The sequence below is a fragment of the Mirounga angustirostris genome, unplaced genomic scaffold (genome assembly GCF_029215605.1).
Source record: "Mirounga angustirostris isolate CCGP_5_RB_7025 unplaced genomic scaffold, mMirAng1.0.hap1 SCAF_8, whole genome shotgun sequence".
Taxonomy (NCBI): Eukaryota; Metazoa; Chordata; class Mammalia; order Carnivora; family Phocidae; genus Mirounga; species Mirounga angustirostris.
In genome coordinates, this window is record NW_026991716.1 from 127,182,817 (window position 1) to 127,205,992 (window position 23,176).

Consider the following 23,176-nt stretch of genomic DNA (forward strand, 5'->3'; position numbering starts at 1 on the left):
TTATACCGAAAGCATAATTACATAAAGTTTGAAAGTATGTGGAAGGAAAAAAGTACATCTTACAACAAATTTACAGTGTTTCTAGAAATAACACTAGCAAAAATGTGTAAGATCTATGTGGGGAAAATATTAAAACTATTGAAGGAATCAAAGAAGACTTAAGCAAATGGAGAGCTTCATAGAAAGGAATACTCAAGTTTTAAAATGTCACTTCCTTCCTAATTAACCTTATAAACTTAGTACTATCCCACTCAGAATTTTAATAGGTTGTTCATAGGACTTAATAAGCTGATTCTAAAATCCATATGGAAAAAAGAAAGGCCCAGAATAACCAAGATAATTTTGAAACAGAAATGTGAGCTGGTGGGACTTATTTTATTAGATATCAGATATTAGATATCAAAAATGATTATAAAGCTTTTAGAAATTAGCTCATTGGGAGGCCTGCTTCTCCCTCTCACACTCCCCTGCTTGTGTTCCTTCTCTGGCTGTGTCTGTCTCTGTCAAATAAAATCTTAAAAAAAAAAAAAATCTTAAGAAAAATCATTTTAGTTAGTAAGTTTGTATAAATGTACAAATAATGTCATATTTGTGTATATCTCGCTGTATATATTGTGAGATAGATATATATTTAAAGAGAGAGAGAAGCTTTAATAATTAAAAATACATAGGCATAGATTGGAAGATATTTAGAGTATACCTGTCTGTACAATAAAGAACAATCTAATACAAAAATGCAAAAAAAGGTGTAGTTAACAGTTGCTGATAAGACCAGCAACTTTTGGGGACACCTGGGTGGCTCAGTCGTTAAGCGTCTGCCTTCGGCTCAGGTCATGATCCCAGGATCCTGGGATCGAGTCCCACATCGGGCTCCCTGCTCCTTGGGAGCCTGCTTCTCCCTCTGCCTCTGCGCCTCTCTCTCTATCTCTCATGAATAAATAAATAAAATCTTTAAAAAAAAAAAAAGAAAAGACCAGCAACTTTTGTTTATCATAACATTTGTTATATAAAATACTCTGGCATTTTCATTCCTCCTCAAGGTAAGATCATTAAAAACAGAACTTTAAGAAATCCCCCAAATAACAGGGACAGTTTTTTCAGATGTTGTTATTTCTATATAGTTGATATATACTGTTTTCCTATTTGTTATTCACTGTTTACTTACCAATATTCAGTTGATACTCAGTTTTGTTTTGTTTTTTTTTTTTTTTTTTTGATAGTCATTGATGATGTTAAGGTCTCATTTCACAAGAAAGGTTAATATGATTTATTTGGACATGTTTTCAAAAGTTCTTAAATGTTTTATAAAAACTGAGATGTAACTAATAAAACAGTAAATCAATACAAATGTAAAATGACCTTCAAAGATCTCTGAAACTTATTTTTCAAAATATTTGTTACCTTGTACTGCTGGGTTACAGATATGACTTTTTTTTTTTTTTAAGTAGCTATGACAGTTTATCAGAAAAGATGTGAGACGACAAATAGAAAGGAAACCCTTTGAACAGATTTATAAATTGCTTTCAGCTGACTCTGCTGTTATTTTTAATACATTTCCATGTTCATTATTGCAAACTTAAGTTTTCTTCTAATAACAGGACAATATCAGGTACAGTTAATTTAAGAAAAATATCAAATACCTTCTTTTTTATTTTCTTGTGTATTCGTTTGGTAAACATTGAGATTCTGGTGCATGCAAAGACTGTGATAAAGTCTCGAGACATAGAAGTTATAACTGGCTAAGGGAGGTGAAATGGCAAATTATAATGCGATGGAAAATGTGATATAATATGTAGTGAAATTTTCTAATGAAATTTTAAAGACTAACCAGCAAAAGGATGTATCACCATGTTTTGAGAATTTAAGGTAAAACATTACAAAAGAGCCCGTGGGATTTAGTGGGAATTTCCTACATTGACAAAGGGCAAAGGGACTTTCCATTATGTTCAGATGGATAGCCATGAAGAAATCTCTCATGCTTAGGGCACTGTATCTAGTTAAACATGGTTAGGTATGTTGTCCAGAGAGGATAATTTTAGAAGGGTAGAAAAGGTCTGCTTCATGAAAGGCCTTTTATATAATTATAAGAAAGTTATATTCTCAACCTTTTTCCAACTTTCAATCTTAAAATGAATAACATTATCTGAACAAGACATATTGCAAGTGGGTATTTTTTGGTCATTGTAGACCATCATATAGATAAGCTACAGATTGGGGCACCTGGGTGGCTCAGTTGGTTAAGCGACTGCCTTCGGCTCAGGTCATGATCCCAGAGTCCTGGGATCGAGTCCCGCATCGGGCTCCCTGCACTGCGGGGAGCCTGCTTCTCCTTCTCCCACTCCCCCTGCTTGTGTTCCCTCTCTCGCTGTGTCTCTCTCTGTCAAATAAATAAATAAAATCTTAAAAAAAAAAAAAAGATAAGGTACAGATTGGTGCATTTCTTGGTATGTGAGTAAGGGTTTAGTGCAGGAATAGAAACCAGTGTAGGTATTAAGCACAAGGGAATTCAATTCAGGAATGTAGCTGTTTACAAAATACTGAGAAAGGTGCTAGAACTATTGAGTTTCAAGAATTACGATTATTGCCATACAGCTGCCTCTCAGCACATGAATCTCAGGAGTAGAACTTGGAATGCTCTTTTTTTTTTTTATGTTGAGTTAACCAACATATAGTACATCATTAGTTTTTTATGTAGTGTTCAATGATTCATTAGTTGCATATAACACCCAGTGCTCATCACCACACATGCCCAACTTAATACCCATCATCTGGCTACCCTATTCCCCTCTCCCTCCCTTCTTTAACCCTCAGTTTGTTTCCTGGAGTCTGGAGTCTCTCATGGTTTGTTTCCCTCTCTGATTTCTTCCCCTTCAGTTTTCCCTCCCTTCCCCTATGGTCCTCTGTGCTATTCGTTATTTTCCACATATGAATGAAACCATATGATAATTGTCTTTCTCTGCTTGACTTATTTCACTTAGCATAATCCCCTCCAGTTCCATTCATGTCGATGCAAATGGTAGGTATTCATCTTTTCTGATGGCTGAGTAATATTCCCCTGTATATACGAACCATATCTTCTTTATCCATTCATCTCTGCTCCTTCCACAATTTAGCTATTGTGGATATTGCTGGTATAAACATTGGGGTACATGTGCCCTTTCCTTTCACTACATCTGCATCTTTAGTGTAAATACCTAGTAGTGCAATTGCTGGGTCATAGGGTAGCTCTATTTTTAACATCTTGAGGAATCTCCATACTGTTTTCCAGAGTGACTGTACCACCTTGCATTCCCACCAACAGTTTAAGAGGGTTCCCTTTCTCCACATCCTTGCCAACATTTGTTGTTTCCTGCCTTATTAATTTTTACCATTCTAACTGGTGTAAGGTGGTATCTCATTGTGGTTTTGGTTTGTATTTCCCTGATGGCTAGTGAAGTTGAACATTTTTTCATGTGTCTGTTAGTCATTTGTATGTCTTCTTTGGAGAAGTGTCTGTTCATGTCTTCTGCCCATTTCTTGACTGGATTATTTGTTTTTTGGGTGTTGAGTTTGATAAGTTCTTTATAGATCTTGGATACAAGCCTTTTATCTGTAATGTCATTTACAAATATCTTCTCCCATTCTGTGGGTTGCTTCTTAGTTTTGTTGACTGTTTCCTTTGCTGTGCAGAAGCTTTTATCTTGATGAAGTCCCAAAAGTTAATTTTTGCTTTTGTTTCCCTTGCCTTTGGAGACATGCCTTGAAAGAAGTTGCTGTGGCCGATGTTGAAGAGGTTATTGCTTATGTTCTCCTCTAGGATTTTGATGGATTCCTGTCTCGCATTGAGGTCTTTCATCCATTTTGAGTTTATCTTTGTGTATGGTGTAATAGTATGGTCCAGTTTCATTCTTCTGCTTGTGGCTGTCCAATTTTCCCAGCACCATTTACTGAAGAGACTGTCTTTTTTCCACTGGATATTTTTTCCTGCTTTGTTGAAGATTAGTTGACCATAGAGTTGAGGGTCTATTTCTGGGATCTCTATTCTGTTCCATTGATCTATATGTCTGTTTTTGTGCCAATACCATGCTGTCTTGATGATCACAACTTTGTAGTATAGCTTGAAGTCAGGCATCGTGATGCCCCCAGCTTTGGTGTTCTTTTTCAACATTCCCCTGGCTATCTGGGGTCTTTTCTGGTTCCATACAAATTTTAGGATTGTTTGTTCCTGCTCTGTGAAAAATGCCAATGCTATTTTGATAGGGATGGCACTGAAAATGTAGATTGCTCTGAGCAGCATAGACATTTTAACAATTTTTATTCTTCCAATCCATGAACATGGAATGTTTTTCCATCTCTTTGTCTCTTCCACCATTTCTCTCATAAGTATTCTGTAGTTTCTAGAGTATAGATCCTTTATCTCTTTGGTTAGGTTAATTCCTAGGTATCTTATGGTTTTGGTGCTATTGTAAATGGAATTGATAAATTTAAGTAGTTTATGTAAAAAAAAAGAACTTGGAATGTTGTGTCAGGTCCCCACTGCTGTCATAACTAGCTCTTGCCACTCAGGTTTCCTTGAATGCCCTTGTCAGCAGAAACAGCACCAGAAAGATGGTCTGTGCCTCCTTTTGCCTGCAAATCTCAAGCACATGCAGTTGATAAAAACTTAATCTCATCTGGAACTTTAGCTATGGGACAATCTGGGAGATAGAAGTTTTAGCTTTCTAGTATCTGTAGAACAGGAAGGCATAGAGAAGAATATGGAAGAGGATACTGAGTACTAGTTGACCAGATCCAGCACACTATAACTCTGCACCCTTTTCCCAGATATACATACCACAGTGTCACTAAAAATTTAGGAAGCATTATGGTAGAAGATAGGAAGCCATTAGGGTCTTCCAAGTAAGATATGATTTCTCTTGGCTTTGAAAAGATAACTCTGGGGGCAGCGAGGAATTGATTTGACAGTCAGTAATAATGGTTTAAATTAGTCCTAAGCCATGAAGATAGAGAGGGAGTAAGTCAGGAATATCTGATTGTTTTGTTAAATAACATAATAAGTTCTCACATTTTATGTAGTCTATTTGTTCATTTAATGAATTAAGTACTTATTAGGTAAAAGATGGTATGGTATTTGCTGAGAATATAAAAGTGATGGCATATTTCCTGTCATGTTGGGCTGATTTAATGGTGATAACAGGCATATAGATGAACTTATTGGTTCAAAAATCCTTATGGATTAAATACACATGTGTATTTATGCCCTTGTTTATGGATGATTAATTTCAACATTACTTAGACTGTATGTGTTCTTGTGTTAAAATAGGTAATAATTAAATCTTCCAAATTCGGTGCTTGTTGACTATATAGTACTTGACAGACTGCTGCTAAAGCTAAATAGTGAATAGGAGATATATATCACTTCTTAACATGTAGTATGTTGCATTTTTTAAGTCCCTTAAGCAAATACAGAAATTGTGTTCCTAGTAACAACTTTGTGTAGAATGAGTATATCGATTTTTAAGTCCTGTAGAGGAAACTAGAATACAACTCCATTTAGTGACAATCTGGGGGAATTCAACTTGATTATCTATGTATTTCTAATACATTTGATTCAGTCACACACTTTTTTTGGGGGGCTCCTTATTATTCATTTTAAAGTACCTTTTCAGGCTCAATTTAATATACCATTCTTATAATACCTGATCTTACTAGTGTTTACTGAGTTTTAATGTCTTTCATGTGAATCTCAATATGTTATTTTAATTATTTTCATTATAACATTACACTTTAATATGTCAGCACATAAACTTAAATTAACTTGGTGTCCTGGTATCAGTAAAAACCAAAGTCACTATCATTTACTGTGATCTATATTACCTTAAAATAAAAATCTTTATAATAAAAGTGTATGAAGAACAAGAGTCATGAGTTTCAACCAAAGGTAATGTTTGAGCTTCATGATAAATGCACTGGTGGCATTCTTAAAATTTTCCTGGGGTCTTTTTAATTTAATTCTAAGAAATAAAAGAATTTGTTTTTCCTATATGCTTTTATAACTTTTCAAATAAAAAGATTTTGGTGGATGGATTATATTAAATAACAGGTCAGTTATCTATTGCTGCATATCCAAATATCCCCAAACTTGAAAGGCTAAAATAACAGCCATTTTGTTTGGTCACCGTTCTGTGGGTCAGCACTTGGGTTGAGCTCAGCAGAAGTAGTCTGTCCCTGTAGTCACTTACGCAACCGTAGTTACCTGGCTGCTCAACTGGATTGGATGATCTAGCTTGCCTTATGTGTCTGTTGGTTGGTGCTGGCTGTGGGCTGGGCCAGAGTATCCCAACAGGTTTGTCTGAGCTTCATCACATGGCACCTGGGTTCTAAAAGCATAAGAAAGAGGGCAGGCCCCAATGTGCAAGTGCTTTTCATATCTTCGCTTGTGGCAGGGCTGCTAATGTCTCAGTGGCTAGTACAAGTCACAAGATCCTAGAATCAGTGTTGGGAGAGACTATACAAGGGGGAGGATACAGGGAGGGAGAGGAGACCTCTTGGGGGACATTTCTGTAGTAGTATAGTGATATTTACTTTGCTGAAACTTTCTGTTTTCAATGTTTCTTTGCACATCTGTTAATCTAAACTCTTTAAATTTGAAATCTCTTTGTCCCATGGCTATTTAGTGCCATTTGTTTCATGACTGCTTTTACTGAAAAATACTAGCTTTCTATCATGGATCACTTTCTTAGAATAATTGACAACACATCTCTCTTTCTCTACACACACATGCACACATGCACACATATACATATATATACATGTGTATATATGTATAGTTTTAAGTGCTCCATTCAGTGTGACTCCTTTTAAATAATATAATTTCTTCATCAGTTTATTACTTCAAAGCCTGTGCAGTTATGCTTTAACTATTCTTTAAACTTTCAACAAAGAAAGCTAAGATTTTTGTTTTATTATTTTTTTAAAGATTTTATTTATTTGAGAGAGAGAGAGCATGCAAACATGAGTTAGGGAGTACAGAGGGACAAGCAGACTCCCAGCTGAGGAGGGAGCCCAACATGGGGCTCCATCCCAGGACCCTGAGATCATGACCTGAGCGAAGGCAGACGCTTAACCGACTGAGCCACCCAGGCACCCAGATTTTTATTTTATTAAACAAGGAAGTATAGTCATTTTGTATAACAAATATTGAAAGAACCCATTAAATATAAGTCCAGTTTGTCTCAACAACCAGTTTTATATTTTGGTGACTGATTAAATTGCCCACAAATTTATGATCTTGCAGTTCTTAGCAGGTCATGTTGATTGAGTTGCTTTTCTAGTAGTATGTTTTGGGGGACCACATTTTCTTACTGGCCTTTTCCTAAATCACTGGCATGGTATTTTATTTGGTTGCAATACGGAATTTTAGTTTTCTCACTATTCCTATTCTCATTTGTTCAGAGCCATTAAAATTTGCTAATTAAGAAATTCTTAATTGTAATAAAAACCATGTGACTCCCCCCTCCTCAACTGAATCAAATAATGAGGATAGATATGGAGCAGACTAATTTTTAAATATGGTGCATTGTACTAATACACTCCTGTTATTTCTATACAAGACTCATTCTAGGGACCATCTTAAAGTTTTGGTGATGGGTAATTTTAATTAAGTTCCTTCTTAAAATGTTAAGTAGTAGTTTGTTTTCACTTCCAAAAAACAAAGATGCTTAAAATTTTTCAGCAATATAGGTTGGTTTTATAATTGAGAAAAAACTTATGATGGCAGCTAATATTGAAAAAGTGAATCTAGCGAGAAGTTCCAGATTTTTTGCTGAACATTGAAGAATTTATTCTTACTTTGTTTCTTTAAATATTTGAGAAACAGCTGCAGTATGCTGTTGGACTGGGAATAGAAAATATTTTATGAATATATCCAGAATCTCTGCCGTTAAGGAGATAAGTTTAAGTTTTTGAAGCATATTATGTAAATAATTTTGTTAGTATTAAAATCAAAGATGGGCTATGTAATTGTGTTAAACAAGTCAGTAACTACTGCTTTGTAGAGTGAAGAATAAAGGAGAATTGCAGAGTAGTGGAACAGATCTGGAAGTTGGATATTTCTGGTTTTTTAAATCTGGTTATTATTTTGGCTTATTTATGTTGAAATTATTTTTGAATTTTCAAGACGTTTTGCTCCATTCATGTTTTAGTTTACAACACATTTCGAATGAAATGGCTGTTTTTAGGTTTATTACATTGTTCATTTTATACCTGGCTTGTTGTTGCTACTTTTATATACTTCAGATAATTAAAATTTGCCTGGAACTTCTAGTTAGTAGACTATCACTTAATAACAATTAGCTAACATTTATTGAACACTTATCTGTTTCAGGCCCCATTTTAAGCATCTACCAGGCTTTGTCTTATTTGATCCTCCGGGGAACACTGTCAGGTAGATGTCCTTTACTGCTTAGAAACTGAGGCTCTGAGAGATTGAGTGGTTTGCCTAAATTCTCATGCTAACAAGCAAACAGAGCTGGAAATTAAAAACAGGCAGTCTAATTCCAGAGCTTATGCCTGTGTATAATCAGAATCACAATCTATTTTCATAATCGCTAAGTCCACAAATCTCTGAAAACAAAAAATTTTAAAACAGCTTTATTTAGGGTATAATTAACATACAATAAGCTGCACATATTTAAAGTGTCACTTTGATAAATTTTGACACATATATACACCCATGAAACTGTCATCATAATCAAGGTAACAAACATACAAATCACCCCAAAGTGTTTCCTTGGGGTCATCCCTCCCCTCTTCTGTTTCTAGCCTCCATCTCCACAATCTCCAGGTAACCATTGATCTGCTTTCTGTTACAATAGATTCGTTTGCATTTCCTATTGCATATAAGTTGTATATAAATGGAATCATACAATATGTATTTTTGTCTCGCTTCTTTCCCTCATGGTAAGGATTTTGAGATTCATCAACGTTGTTGCACGTATTAGTAGTTTATTCCTTTTTACTACTGAATAGCATTTTGTTATAGGTACGTAACAATTTGTTCATCCATTTACCTGTTGATGGACATTTGGACATTTGGATTGTTTCCAGTTTTTGGCTATTATCAGACTGCTATGGATCATCTGTGTATAAGTCTTGTATAGACCTATGTTTTTCTTTTTCTTGGGTAAATGCCTAAGAATGGAATGGGTCCATCACAGTAGTTGTATGTTTAACTTTTTAAGAAACTGCCAGTGACTATAGGTAATAAATAATACTGTATTGTATATTTGAAAGTTGCTAGGAGAGTAGAAGATCTTAAAAGTTCTCATCACAGGAAAAAAATATTTCTAACTATATGTGTGGTGATGGATATTTCAACTAGACTTATTGTGATCATATTGCAATATATACACATATATTGAATCATTATGGTGTACATTTGAAATTAATATAATATTACATGAAAATTATATCTCAATTAGAAAAAAGACTGCCAGAATTATACCTTAAAATATATAATGCGTTTATGAGATACTCCCACTTTAGGTGATATACAGAATTTGCATTATGTACTTTTTAAAATTTGGAAAATTCAGAATTCTGAAACCTATATGCCCTAGAGTTTTCAGAAAGGTACTGTGGACTTACTGCTGTGTGAAGTAATAGGGTACTATAAAATGTTTTTTTGATGCAGTAGACATTTCTGTGCTTTAGTTAAGTTTATATAAATCCCTTAGAAAGATGACCTGTTATTATATAAAACCCTCAACAAAAAATACAGATGATGAACCTTAAGTAATTATCTAAATGAACATTCCCTTGAGGAAGTAGACCATGAGTTGCATGTACACTTATTTTTTCTAAGTATTTTCATCTTGAAAATTTTCTGTATGTATATTGTGGTAATGGGAATAACAATATTGTGTGTGCTATATCTTGCCTAAAACCTAGTGTCCCTGTTGACAGTCTAGCACTGATTATCATTGTGTATTATTTGAAGTACTATTCTATGGAAATTTTTTTATTATTATTATGTTATGTTAATCACCATACATTACATCATTAGTTTTTGATGTAGTGTTCCATGATTCATTGTTTGCATATAACACCCAGTGCTCCATGGAAATTTTAAATAGAATATTTGAGAGACACGATAGGTAGTCTGAAAAAAAGACCATTATATGATTTCATAACATACTAATTTTTTTTACTAAAAATAAGTGCTACAAAAAGGACAAGATGGACAAGATAATGTCCATTCTTGATCATGAAGTCAAATGAGCTATTAATAGAAAGTGTTTGAAATTGTTGGAATGATAATAAAGTTTAATACATGCATGTAAATTATAATTTGTTAGTGAAGGCCTATCATATCATCATGACATAGGAAGAGATAGTTGTCTAAGCCTCAGTGTGGAGGATCTCTGCCCTCCATGAGGCTTACAAGTTAGTGAGGAAGGTAGACCCTACCTCTCTTAAAAGTCTAGACTAACAAAGATACGAAGTATTGGGATATCAATTTGAATAAAGGTGGTATTTGAACTGAAACTTGAAAAGAAGAAAAACATGAACCGGCGGAGCATTTTGAGGAAGGAATAGTAAGCACAGGTGATGAGATGGATTAGTGTTTTAATAACTCCTAAGAAATATAATAGTACCTTGGGGTCATGTGGGTATTAGACTTACAGTTTGTGGCTTAATGGTTAAATTTGTGATGTGCCTTGTGATGTGATGAGCACTGGGTGTTATATGTAACTGATGAATCATTGAACACTACATATAAAACTAATGATGTACTGTATGTTGGCTAATTGAATTTACATTAAAAAAATGAAAAAAAAAATTGTGATGTGCCTAAAGTAGCACAGTGACTGACATAGATTTGAAACACTGACTTTAAAGCTCATCTTTCTGTCAAGCCATGCTGTCTATTTACTGTAAGGTCTTATGTTTGACATATAAGTTGAATTTGCATATTAAATATTAATCACAATGAGTAGGTAAATCTGGTTGTATGTCATTTTTGCTTTCCTAAATTATATATCATGATTAACCCTCAAATGCAATTAATAAAATTTACAGACATTTTTCTAATTGCCTTTTTGGCTATATTTTCTCTTTCAGGGTTACATTTTGCCATCTGCCTTTCCAGAGTAAGTGGCTCTATGTGGGCACTGAGCGAGGTAATATACATATTGTCAATGTGGAGTCCTTCACACTCTCAGGCTACGTCATTATGTGGAATAAAGCCATTGAACTGTGAGTTTGAGCACGTATTCCATACCATATATGATATCTTTATATAATAGCTAATCAGTAAATCTATGTGGAATTAAATATGTCAGACATTCTTGATATTAAACACAGTTTATTAGCCTTTTCTAAATATTATTAGCAGTTTGTAAGTTTAAAGCCTTTATAGATAGATGAACATATGCATATATGACATGTGTATGTATATACAGACTATAGCACAAGTTTATTTTATTTTATTTTAAAGATTTTTTATTTATTTATTTGAGAGAGAGAATGAGAGACAGCACAAGAGGGAAGAGGGTCAGAGGGAGAAGCAGACCCCCTGCTGAGCAGGGAGCCCAATGCGGGACTCGATCCCGGGACTCCAGGATCATGACCCGAGCTGAAGGCAGTCGCTTAACCAACTGAGCCACCCAGGCGCCCCCAGACTATAGCACAAGTTTAATGAAAAAATTCTTAGGTGATAAACACTCCACTTTTTTTTTTTTTCTGCGTACTTTTAACTTCTAGTTATTTTTCTTTCAAATGCTGCTCATGCCCCACTAATGGGTTGCCACCAATGTTTAGAAAACATTGATCTAAATCACTACTTGATATGTTTTAATCAACAAATATAATGTAAATGTTTGCAAGGTAACATTACAGAATTTGACAGTAATTTTCCCTAATTTTGATATAATGATTGTTTTCCTTTAGCAACAAGAACAGGGTTGAGCTGTAAGGCCCTAAGGATCCTTAGCACTAACTTTGCACTCTGTTAGAATCTTATCTTTTATATCTTATCTCAAGTTTTTCCTTATATTATTTAGACATAAAAATCAAAATTTAAGGATATTGGCAAGATTCATTTTCAGTGTTTTTTAAACAAATAGTTCCACAGAATTTGACATTAAAGGTAAATTTGTAGCATTTCTCTCTTTTTTTTTTTTTAAAGATTTTATTTATTTATTTGACAGAGAGAGACACAGCGAGAGAGGGAACACAAGCAGGGGGAGTGGGAGAGGGAGAAGCAGGCTCCACGCAGAGCAGGGAGCCCGATGCGGGGCTCAATCCCAGGACCCCGGGATCATGACCTGAGCCGAAGACAGACGCTTAACCGATTGAGCCACCCAGGCGCCCTGTAGCATTTCTCTTAAGTAATGTCTTGGTGCACCTGTTATATAGTGTATTAAGCCTCGTTTTCCTTCCTATGGCAGGGATGTTATCATATCTCAGTCCCTTGGTACAAGGTGTGGGTTTTTGCTGTCTGTTCTGTGAGTTGATCACAACATCTAGTGGGTAGGCCTAGTGCAGATGTCTGTACGGTTTCACAAAGGTCTCTCATGAAGTGGACTGGTGTCTCAGCCCTCGGAATTTATGAATAGAGAGGTGCTTATTCCTACTGTATGGGCATAAGTTCAGCTCCATTCTTAGCTACTGTATGACTTTTTTTTTCCTCTGACCAAGTACAGTGGCATTACTTTTGTTCACTTTTTAAAAAACATAATAGAATTTTTCCTATTTTTCATGTGAACTATGAAACTGGATGAGATGCTCCAGTTGGAGGCTAGAGTTGAGTAAAATAAGATAGTAATATTTTAGATGATGCTTTATTTAAAAATATTAATTCTGAGAATTATACGATGAGAATAGGTTTTTTTTTTTTTTTTGTGCTAAAATACTAAATTGAAGATTCTTTCCTATATAGAAAGTATACTTAATAAATTTTGCTGACTTGTATTGGTGTCACTCTTTTTCTTCCAATTCCTATTTTTTTTTAATTTAAATTCCAGTTAGGTAACATACAGTGTAATATTAGTTTCAGGGGTACAATATGGTGTTTCAACACTTCCATACAACACCCAGTGCTCATTACAAATGCACTCCTTAATCCTCATCATCTATTTAACCCATCCATCCCCACCCGTATTTTTCTTCTGAGTCCTATCTTGATCCATATTAAGAACTCTACATCTCTTATTGATCACTTACTGAATTGTTTTCCTCCTTTATAAATGTATCTTTATTTTCCATTCATTGATTTCACTGTGATGAATATATAGTTGTATTGAAATTTTTAATTAAGAAAAAAATCTTACTATTCTATTTTAGGTCATCTAAATCTCACCCAGGACCAGTTGTCCATATAAGTGATAACCCAATGGATGAAGGAAAGGTAGAATTTTTTCTAAAAATACATATTTATTAAATGCATGGATTTTGGTATTTTTTAAAAATATGCAAACTGTTCCAGTACCACATACATTTACCTTGCAAAATTGAGATTTCTAACAAAGGTTGTACATCAAAGGCGCATACTGGTTTATTTATATATTATGAAGAACAAGTGGAAGAATTAGAATCATTTACAGTTTTAAAGAACAAAAAACCCTAAGACAAAATTTAATAAGTACTAGTAAAAGTTATTAATTTATTTTTGGCTTATTAAGATTTTCTGGTAATCCTGGCAAAAACTGTTTTTTTTTGGTTTTCAATTATTTTTAACAATTATACAATTTTTGTAGCATTTATCACATAATGCCTTATGTTAGAGTTGTCTGTATCTCATCTCCCTTAAATTTTTCTTCATAGATAACTTAGATTAATAATGTAGAGATTTTTTAAAATAGTTCTTCATTTTTTTATATTCAAACCCAGTTTCATACAGTCAGTATCTAATTGTTGTTTAGATTTGTTAATACATTTAAAAATAAATAAAATTTCTTTTTCCATGAATCTCTTTCCTAATTCAGTCTCTTAAGTAGTTCTATTTAATGATATTTTTCTACTTACAGAATTTTATGATATTAGCCTACATAAACACCAGGATGTTTATCACTATCAGAAGTCAGTGAAATGAAATTTCTAGGTTTTGTGAAGGTTTTTTCTTCCCTCAATTGGTGGAAATGGTCTAGCCTTTATGTTGAGTTAACACTGTTCTCTTATTTGCCACTAGGAAAACAAAAAAGGATAGCTATACTGTTTGGCGTTAGCTTATAATCATACAGATGTATGTTTTGAGAGAAACTTTACGCTAAGCAAGTTATAGTAACCTGTACCTTCACTTTATTTTCTTTGCTACAAGGTACTTGTCTAGAAGCCAAGACTTTAGGTGGGAGGCATGGCAAGAGAATTAAAAACTTCCCTCTCTTCTACCTGGATTCAGTCTCTAAATCATCTCAATCCTTTCTTTGCAGTGTCTCTTTTCTATTGTCTCATTATGACCACTAAAGTTCAAGGCATTCCAAGCCATTCATGAGCCATTTCCACATCAATCTTCCTAGAATGCTGTTTTAATATTATTGCTCTTACGTTAAAAAGCTTTCAGTGGTTCTGCAGTAGGTAACAAAATAAAGCTTCTTTAAAACATAGCCCTAGGTTTCATTGTCTTTCAGAACATCTTTACCTGAATGCTATGCTGAAGTAAATAGTTATTTCCAAATGTGAGCTGCTTATTAATGCCTCCATGCCTCCTTTATGTGAGTCCCTCCCTTTGGAATGCTTTCCCACTATTCTCTCTCTTCAGCTGAATACCTACCCACATTTGAGGTTTAGATTAAATGTATATCTTTCATGATATCTTGCTGATAATCCTGACTAAAAATGCTTTCTGTCACTTCCAAATTCATTAGTACCTTAGTTGTACAAGTTTTACAATATTTGTCACATATTGCCATGTATTAGAAATATGTGCATATCTCACCTCCCTGGAACTTGAAAGACCCTTTGAGCATAGAGATAATACTTATGAAGCTTTATGTTTCCCATAGTACCCAACATATAAATAGTAATGCCTCTATGTATACTTGATTTATTGTATAAATAAATTGTATATAACTGCTTATTATCATCCTCATTTTTTTGAAACCTGGCATTATATTATTCTCCTTACTTTCCAGAGTTAATCTTGCTCAAACATTTTTGAAATACTAAGGTACTAGAATAGATTATATTGTCTAACCTTTGATTTCTAATAGAAAAATCCACTTTATATCAGTGACTCTCTACAGTTTCCAAAGATCTTTGTGACATTGTGATGCTAAAGAAAGGTATAAAGTGGCAGGGCAGGTTCCTCCAAAGCTAACCTATGGTAGATGTTACCACATTAAGCAAAGGTCTTAGCTAGGGAAGGTTAGGTATTAGTGTAAAATTACTTATGATGGTAACAGAAATAATTACCACTTACTGAATTCTGCTTTGTTTGGGCACCGTGCTTTCTACTTTTATGCACTATTTTATTTGATCATCTTAACAATTTTTAAGTTAGTTATCTTCCCTAATTTACAGATGATGAAGCAGAGACTTAGTGCGACTATGTGTTCCAGAGGTACAAAGTTAGATATTGGTGGAGCTGGGATTTTGAATACTGATTGCTCTGATTTCATCCCCAGAGTTACTGATGTTGTAGAGAGTTATATTCATATTCAGCATACCCACTAATGCTTTTTATGAAAGAAAAAAGGAAACTAGTCAACAGAATATAAATTAACATCTCTGAGTTATGAAAGAGCCTAATAAGAATAAACGTTGAAAGAATTTCCCAAGTTTAAATACCATGTCTTTAAGTTAGCTCTTCAGTTTTTTAATATTTAGGAGATTATGTGGATTAAAGCCTAACCTGTTGGCATAGATTTCTAACATTCTTAGGATGTTAGAGCTGGCTAAGGGGTTAAAGCTTACTCTAACCTTCTTATGTTATTAACATCTGGATGGGTAAAATTATTTCCTTAATGTTACATGGCTTCTGAGTAACAGATGTAAGACTAGAGCTTAAGTGACCTGTGTCCTGAGCAATCTAGTGCTGTTTACACTGTACATCAACTCTTAAATTTTATCCTTTCCCATCTCTTACTCCTGAAGTTTCTCTGTTACTTCCCCATCAAAAAATGCCATGTCACATGTCTAAGATATTTAGAAGGACTAGGAAAAGGTAAAGGAAGCAAATACCAGTTTTTCCTAGAAGGAGAATATATCTCACATTGCCTAGGCAAGAACAGTTTGTGTTAGCAAAATTAACTGTACTTCCTATAAAGATGAGGAGTTTTGTTAGCTTCAGTGATTGCCCCTCCAAGTGCCCCTGTGGTCTGAAATCCACTAAATTGCTATGTCATTAAAATTAGTGGGTCTGCCCCAACTTTGTTCATATCCCCAGATTATAGGAAGAAGTATTGGCTACCTACTAATCACTTATGTATTCATTAAACAAATATTTATTGAGTGTCTCCTGTGCACTAGGCAGGATATTAGAGACCTATAGATGAAAATGCATGTGCTAACATAGGAGAAGGAGGATTTTAGTCTATCTAGAAGAATTGGGGGTTGGCTTACCCAAGGGAGCAACACTAAATTGAGAATTAAAAATGAGTAGAAGATCACTCAATGAATAAAAGGAAAGGAGGTTTCAAGCAAAGGGAATATTGAGATTTTTAAAATGTCAAGGTGGAGGGTTGTGGGCAGCAGAGATTGGATAGAGAGTGGACCATTTGTGAAGCAAGAACATGCATTCCATTCTGGAATTTATTCATTCACAAAAAAACGTGTTAAGTACCTACAAATACCAGTCAAGCTCTGTGTCTTACCGTAGTGGTGAACAATATAAAAACAGTCCTTGCCTAAATAGACTGTTGTTATAATCAGTAAGAGGATTCAGCTAAGGAAAAGGCCATTATTGTGCAGTGACCCTTCAGATTAAAAAATGTACAGAGTGCTGTTGGAGCACATGGAAATGGGATTGACTTATATTTGGTAGGTCAGGGAAGGCTTCCCAGAGGAAGTAATAGCTAAAACAACATCTGAAAAATTAGTAGGATTGGTCAGGCAAAGAAGATGACTTCAAATATGGCCCAGGAAGACAGCAAAGATAAGAGAAAGCATGAACTGAAAGATGTGCTGGAGTGTATTGAATAAGAGGGATGTGACAAGGGACAAAGCTGTAGAGGTCAGCAGAGGTCAAACGATGATAAATCTTGTAGGTCATATTACTCAGTTTGGACTTTATCCTAAAAGTAATAGTAAGGCATTAAAAAAATTTTTAAAGCATGCATTACATGATCAGGTTTGCATTTTAGAATTGTTAAACACTAGCTACAGTAGCGAATGGGTTTAAAAAAGGAGAAAGACTGGACTCAGGGAGACCAAGAGACCAGAAAAGAGGACTTTGTGTCTTGAACTAGTAGAGAGGTATTGGAGGTAGGGGAAAGTAGAGAGATAATAGAATGTAATTTTAAAATTACTTGATGATTTTTACCTGAGGGAGAGACTAGAGTTAAGGATGACGCCCCCAAGGTTTTTGTCTGAGTGACTTAATGAACACTAAGATAAGAAATACTGAGAGAGACACTGCAGTAGTGAACACCAGAAAAAGAGGGTAGGGAAAAAATAATGAATTCACTTTTGGACACATACTTTGAGGTTCTTGTGGAGTAGATAAAGGGAGCCATCTTCACTGGAATTATGAGTCTGAATCTTACCAGAGGGATCTAGGCTGGATATAACTTGGAACTTTTTAATAGATGAGTAAATGACATTGCCTGATAATGTTTTGAATTAGGAAAGTTTGTAAACTCTAAAGCACATACAAATGTTAATTTTTATTAATAATTTATTATGTTATATTAATTAATGAAAATGTACACTCAGGACTTCAAAATGGTACTATTTTCTTTCTCAATAATTAGTTATATATGTTAAGTCCCTAATCATCAAAGACATATAAATATGCAATGCAGTGTTATTTGTCATTCATGTGATTAGCAATGCAGATGTTTAATTATAACTTTATACTTGAAGCATATGAATGATAATAGTTATCTTTATTGTCAGCAAATAAAAGTTTCACATAATATCATTCCTAGGTCATGTGACGTTTTCTTTTATTACAGCTTTTGATTGGCTTTGAATCAGGAACAGTAGTGTTATGGGACCTCAAATCAAAGAAAGCCGACTACAGATACACATATGATGAGGTAATATTATTTTTGCTAATCAAATACTATTTTTGTCATTTTTCTAATTAAGAGCAGCTTCTTTAAGAACTTAATTGGTGATTTTAGTTGAGGCAACCTTTGTAATTGCAATAACACACCTAATACATATATACATACATACATACATACATTTATTTATTTATTTATTTATTTATTTATTTATTTATTTATTTATGTAATCACATAGCTCAAAAGATTTAAAAATAATCTCTTTTCCATCCCTGTTATTTGGCCATCCGATCCCCTTACGTCTGGTACTAGTGTTACCAGTTTCTCATGTATTCTTCTAGAGGTATTCTATCATTTACAAGCAAATTAATAAATGTATCCTAAATAAATCCTATTTTTGTATTATAGACAAATGATAGTATACTGTAGACAGAGTTTTGCTTGCTTTAAGATCCAAATAAAGATTGACTGTGATTGATTGATGTCTTCTAAGTCTCTTTTAAACTATAGGCCTCTCCTCTTACTCTTTGCCTTCCCTTTCTTACTTCATTCCTTCTTTTTGGCCATGTATGCACTGAAGATAGTTTATCAAAGGCTAGCTTTTTCTGGTTCCATCCCTCTTGTGTTTAACATCTTTTTTTTGCCCTTAGATTTCCTATAAAATGGATAGTTTACTGAGGCTTGAATAAATTCAGGTTCATTTTTTATTTTTAGCCAGACTTCTTAAATGATGCTGATGCTCTTCTGTCAGTTGGAGTGTTAGTGTCTGTGAGGTTAGCAGCCCGTGCTGTTCAAAGCCTAGATTTATTAATGCAAAGAGGTTGCAAAATGAAGATGTTCTAATTCTGTAATTCCTTCTCTATTTATTAGCTCAGAGACACTTTAGTGTAAAGAGAAACTTCTCACATACTATTTGGTTAAATAGCAGTATTATGGTTAGTAAAGGAAAAGCATATATGATTCTTTCCTTTTATTTCAGTATTTACTCTAAAAGGGTTCTGTAATCCCAGTGGTGACCAATTTGTTCTTGCTTTTAGTTTCACTATGTACTTAAAGATTTAAATATATTTGATGTGCTTCAGTACATTGAAGTTATTATCCTTATTGATTTTCAAATTCTCCCATTTTGGTCTGTGAACCTCCTCCTTTTGGTTCCTCAGTTCTTTGGTGATAATAGTCTTGGATAGCTTCCTTGCTATCTGTTATAAAAAAGTATAACTATTAATCTGTATATTTTTGTTTTGAACTTAGAATAAGATTTTTTTCCTTATGAAATGTGGCTTCTTTCAGTGTGAAATGGTATCTGGTAACTGTAATCTGGGGATTAGTACGGGTCATGATTTCTAATTTAATGAATAGAGCTAGGAAATGTATAAGTGGTTTTGTTTGTTTTTAAGATAAAATATGTCATGTCTTCATACTGATGCTTTCAGTTACTTAAAACAGCAGACTATATTGAGTAACTATAATAATACTTGGAATACTTTATAAATGTTTGCATGTGGTTGTTGTAAGCATGGCTAAAAGAATTTCCTTTGTTTTCATAGCTGCATACTTTTTCTTTTTATTTTTTTTCATACTTTTTATTTTTTAAGTTTTTAGTTACTAAGCACTGTGGTTCACTAATCAAGATCTTAAAAGTATAAAAAAGAACATTTTTAATAAAGGGTTCTTCTAATTTCATCAGAAGTTTTGACCTGTAAATCTGTTTTCTACACTAAAATAAGAGCAGAATTTAAAAATTCACTTTTTTTGTTTTGCTTCTTATAAATTTAAATAGTGATCTTGGCTTTAGCTGTTATGGAGTCACAGGGACTGGATTTACCCTCTTGCCTTAAACAAATACACTGGAAAAATACGTGAAACAACAGTTTTTAGAAATTAGATAGCAGGTAGTAAGAACAGAGATTCCTCAGAGAGGAAACAAACAAGGTGAGCCATTTAGTTGCCTTAGCTTATGGCCTAGAGATTTTTCCAGGTCTCAGTACATAAAGGGAGAAACCTAGGTGGAAACTCAGTAGTCTCTCTGAGTTGAGGAGACAGAATTGAGAATTTGGGGAAGCCAAAGTATTTGTAGCCTATAAGGCAAGGTACCAAAGGGTAGGGGGAACTACCTAGAGAAAGAGAAAGAGTTAGAAATCTACAGGGAATTCCCCACCCTGAGTCTTCAGGTAAATACTGATTAGCGTGTGGGTATGAGGCTTAGAAAAGATCCATTTGAAAGGAATAGGTAAAACAATTGTCATAGCACACAGGGCCAAGAATAGTTTACATTTGCAACAGAATGGGGAAACCTTGTAATGCATGGGACATCAGGAAAAATACTCAAAAGGTACTGCCTCAGTCGTGGGTCTACACTAACCCTAAAGACACATCTGACTGGCCTAACAAAGCTTAAAAGCAAGCCTTGAGAAGTCTAAACTGTTTTCAAATAATATACTCAAAAAAGCTCAAAAATATTCCAAAGAATATAATAATAACCCACCATAAATTTCACAATAGTTAGCATCCAAACAAAAATTTGAGGCATAGAAAGAAGCCAGAAAGTATGATGAAAAATGAAGAGAAAATGCAGTCAATAAGACTCAGAAATGACACAGATGGGGCGCCTGGGTGGCTCAGTTGGTTAAGCGACTGCCTTCGGCTCAGGTCATGATCCTGGAGTCCCAGGATCGAGTCCCACATCGGTCTCCCTGCTCGGCAGGGAGTCTGCTTCTCCCTCTGACCCTCCTCCCTCTCCCTCCTTCTCATGCTCTCTGTCTCTCGTTCTCTCTCTCGCAAATAAATAAAATCTTAAAAAAAAAAAATTTAAAAAAAGAAATGACACAGATTGATAGAATTAGTAGACAAGGATATTAAAACAAATGTTACTAAATGGGTTTCATATGCTCCAGAAGGTAAATGAAAGCATAAACATGTTGGAAAGGGTTTTTCAATTCTTCCTTGTCCTAATTGGAATTTCTAGAGATGAAAAAAATAAAATGTCTGAGATAAAAAATACTCTGGGTTGGTTTACCAAAAGATTTGATCTTGCAGAAGAAAAGATAATGAACTTGAAGACATTAACAGTAAAACTACTCAATATGAAAGACGGGCAGAAAAGGAGCAGAACATCAGTGAACTGTGCTTCAACTTCAGGCAGACTAATGTATGTGTAATAGTCCTAGAAGAAGGAACATGGACAGAAAGTGTATTTGAAGACATAATGACCCAGATTTTTCCAAATTTGATGACAAATATAAACCCTATAAACTAATAGGATATATAGATATCTCAGAAGTTCTGTGAACTCAAAGCAGAAGGAAAATGAAGGAAAGCTATATAAAAGCACATGTTTCAGTTGCTTTAAACTAGACCTAGTGATACAGAACATCTTAAAGGCAACCAGAGGATGTGGGAAGGGAACACATTAAATACAGAGGAACAAAGATAAAAATGACAGCAATGGTTTCCTTACAAACAGTCCAAGCCAGAACACAGTAGAACAACACCTTTATGGTACTGAAAGAAAAAATTGTCAACCTAGCATTTTATATCCAGCAAAATATCTTTTCAAAACAAAAGAAAAATGCTTTACACACATCAAAAACTCAAAGAATTCGTCACTTGCAGACCTTCACTGCAAGACATGTTAAAAAGTTTTTCATGCAGCAGGCAAGTGATAAAAATGGAAATATGACTCTACTCAAACAAATAAAAGACACCAGAAATGGTAGATATGTAGGTAGATAGAAAAGCTTTTTAACTTTTTTATTCTCTTTAAAAGGTAATTATGGAAATAAAAAAATGATAAAAATACATTGTAGGATTTCTGACATGTAGAATTAAAATATAGACAATAGTAGCACAAAGGTCAGGAGACAGAATCTTTTTGTAAGCTTATTATACTGTACCTGAAATGTTATGATATTACTTGAAGGTGGACTATGATAAGATAAAGACATATGCTATAAATTCTAAAGGAAATACCAGAGCAACAAGAGTAACCTAGATAGTTAAGCCAAAGAGGAATATAAAATGAAATTTTAAAAATACTCAATCCAAATGGAGGCAGAAGAGGAAAAGAGGAACAAAGAACAGATGGCAGAGATAGAAAAAAAATGGCAGGGCAACAGATTTAGACCCAGCTAGCTATGTCAGGAATCATATTAAATGCAGTCATTTAAACACCCCAAATAAATGGCAAAAATTGTCAAATTAGATAAGAAAGTAAGAACAAACTCTACACTATTTAAAACCCACTTTAAATATAATGACCCGGAGGTGGAGGAGCAAGATGGCGGAAGAGTAGGAGACCTAAATTTCGTCTGGTCCAGGAATTCAGCTAGATAGGGATCAAACCATTCCGAACATATACAAACTCAACAGGAGATCGAAGAAAAGAATAGCAGGAACTCTCTGAACAGAAAAGCGACCACTTTCTGGAAGGTAGGATGTGCGGAGATGTGAATCCGAGGTGCTATTGGGGAAGATAGACGGTGGGGGAGGGGGCCTCCCTTGGCCGCTTTTGGCAAGTGATAGAGCAGCAGAGCACAAAATCGGAACTTTTAGAAGTTGGCTCTGCTGAGGGACATCGCTCCAGTGGCTAAGCGGGGGGTGGAACCCTCGCCAGGACAGTGTGGTCTCAGGACCCTCGGGGTCACAGAAAGACCAGGGGTGCCTGAGTGTGGCAGAGCTCCCAGGTATCGGAGTGGGGAAGACGGCTGCAGAGACGGAGCCGAGGAGTGGGCTCTCAGCTCGGGTTTGCCATAAACCGTGATCCACGGCACAGTCGGGCCACTGCTCCTCCAGCAGGTGAGCACAGAGAGCAGCCGGAGACCGGGGAAACAGGAGTGATTGACGGCTTTTCTCTGGGGGCACACTGAGGAGTGGGGCCCTGAGTTCTCGGCTCCTCCAGGGCAGAGATTGGGAGGCCACAGTTTTCACTCTCATCCTCCAAAGCTGTATGGAAAGCTTGCAGGGAACAAAAGCTCCCAAGAGCAAACACGAGCAGATTACTTAGCCCGGACCGGCAAGGGCAGGGCAAT

The 23,176-nt window shown here is 34.9% G+C and overlaps 1 protein-coding gene across 6 annotated transcripts in view; it reads left to right on the forward strand.

The window, feature by feature from the left end:
• STXBP5 (syntaxin binding protein 5) overlaps window positions 1-23,176 on the forward strand; it is a 183,217-nt gene that overhangs the window by 42,749 nt on the left and 117,292 nt on the right. For all 6 annotated transcript variants that reach the window (XM_045865709.3, XM_064598198.1, XM_045865708.3 and 3 more), the window contains exons 5-7: window positions 11,104-11,238; window positions 13,327-13,390; window positions 18,096-18,179. In XM_045865709.3, coding sequence (XP_045721665.1) covers window positions 11,104-11,238; window positions 13,327-13,390; window positions 18,096-18,179 — 283 coding nt within the window. The remainder of the gene's footprint in view (window positions 1-11,103; window positions 11,239-13,326; window positions 13,391-18,095; window positions 18,180-23,176) is intronic.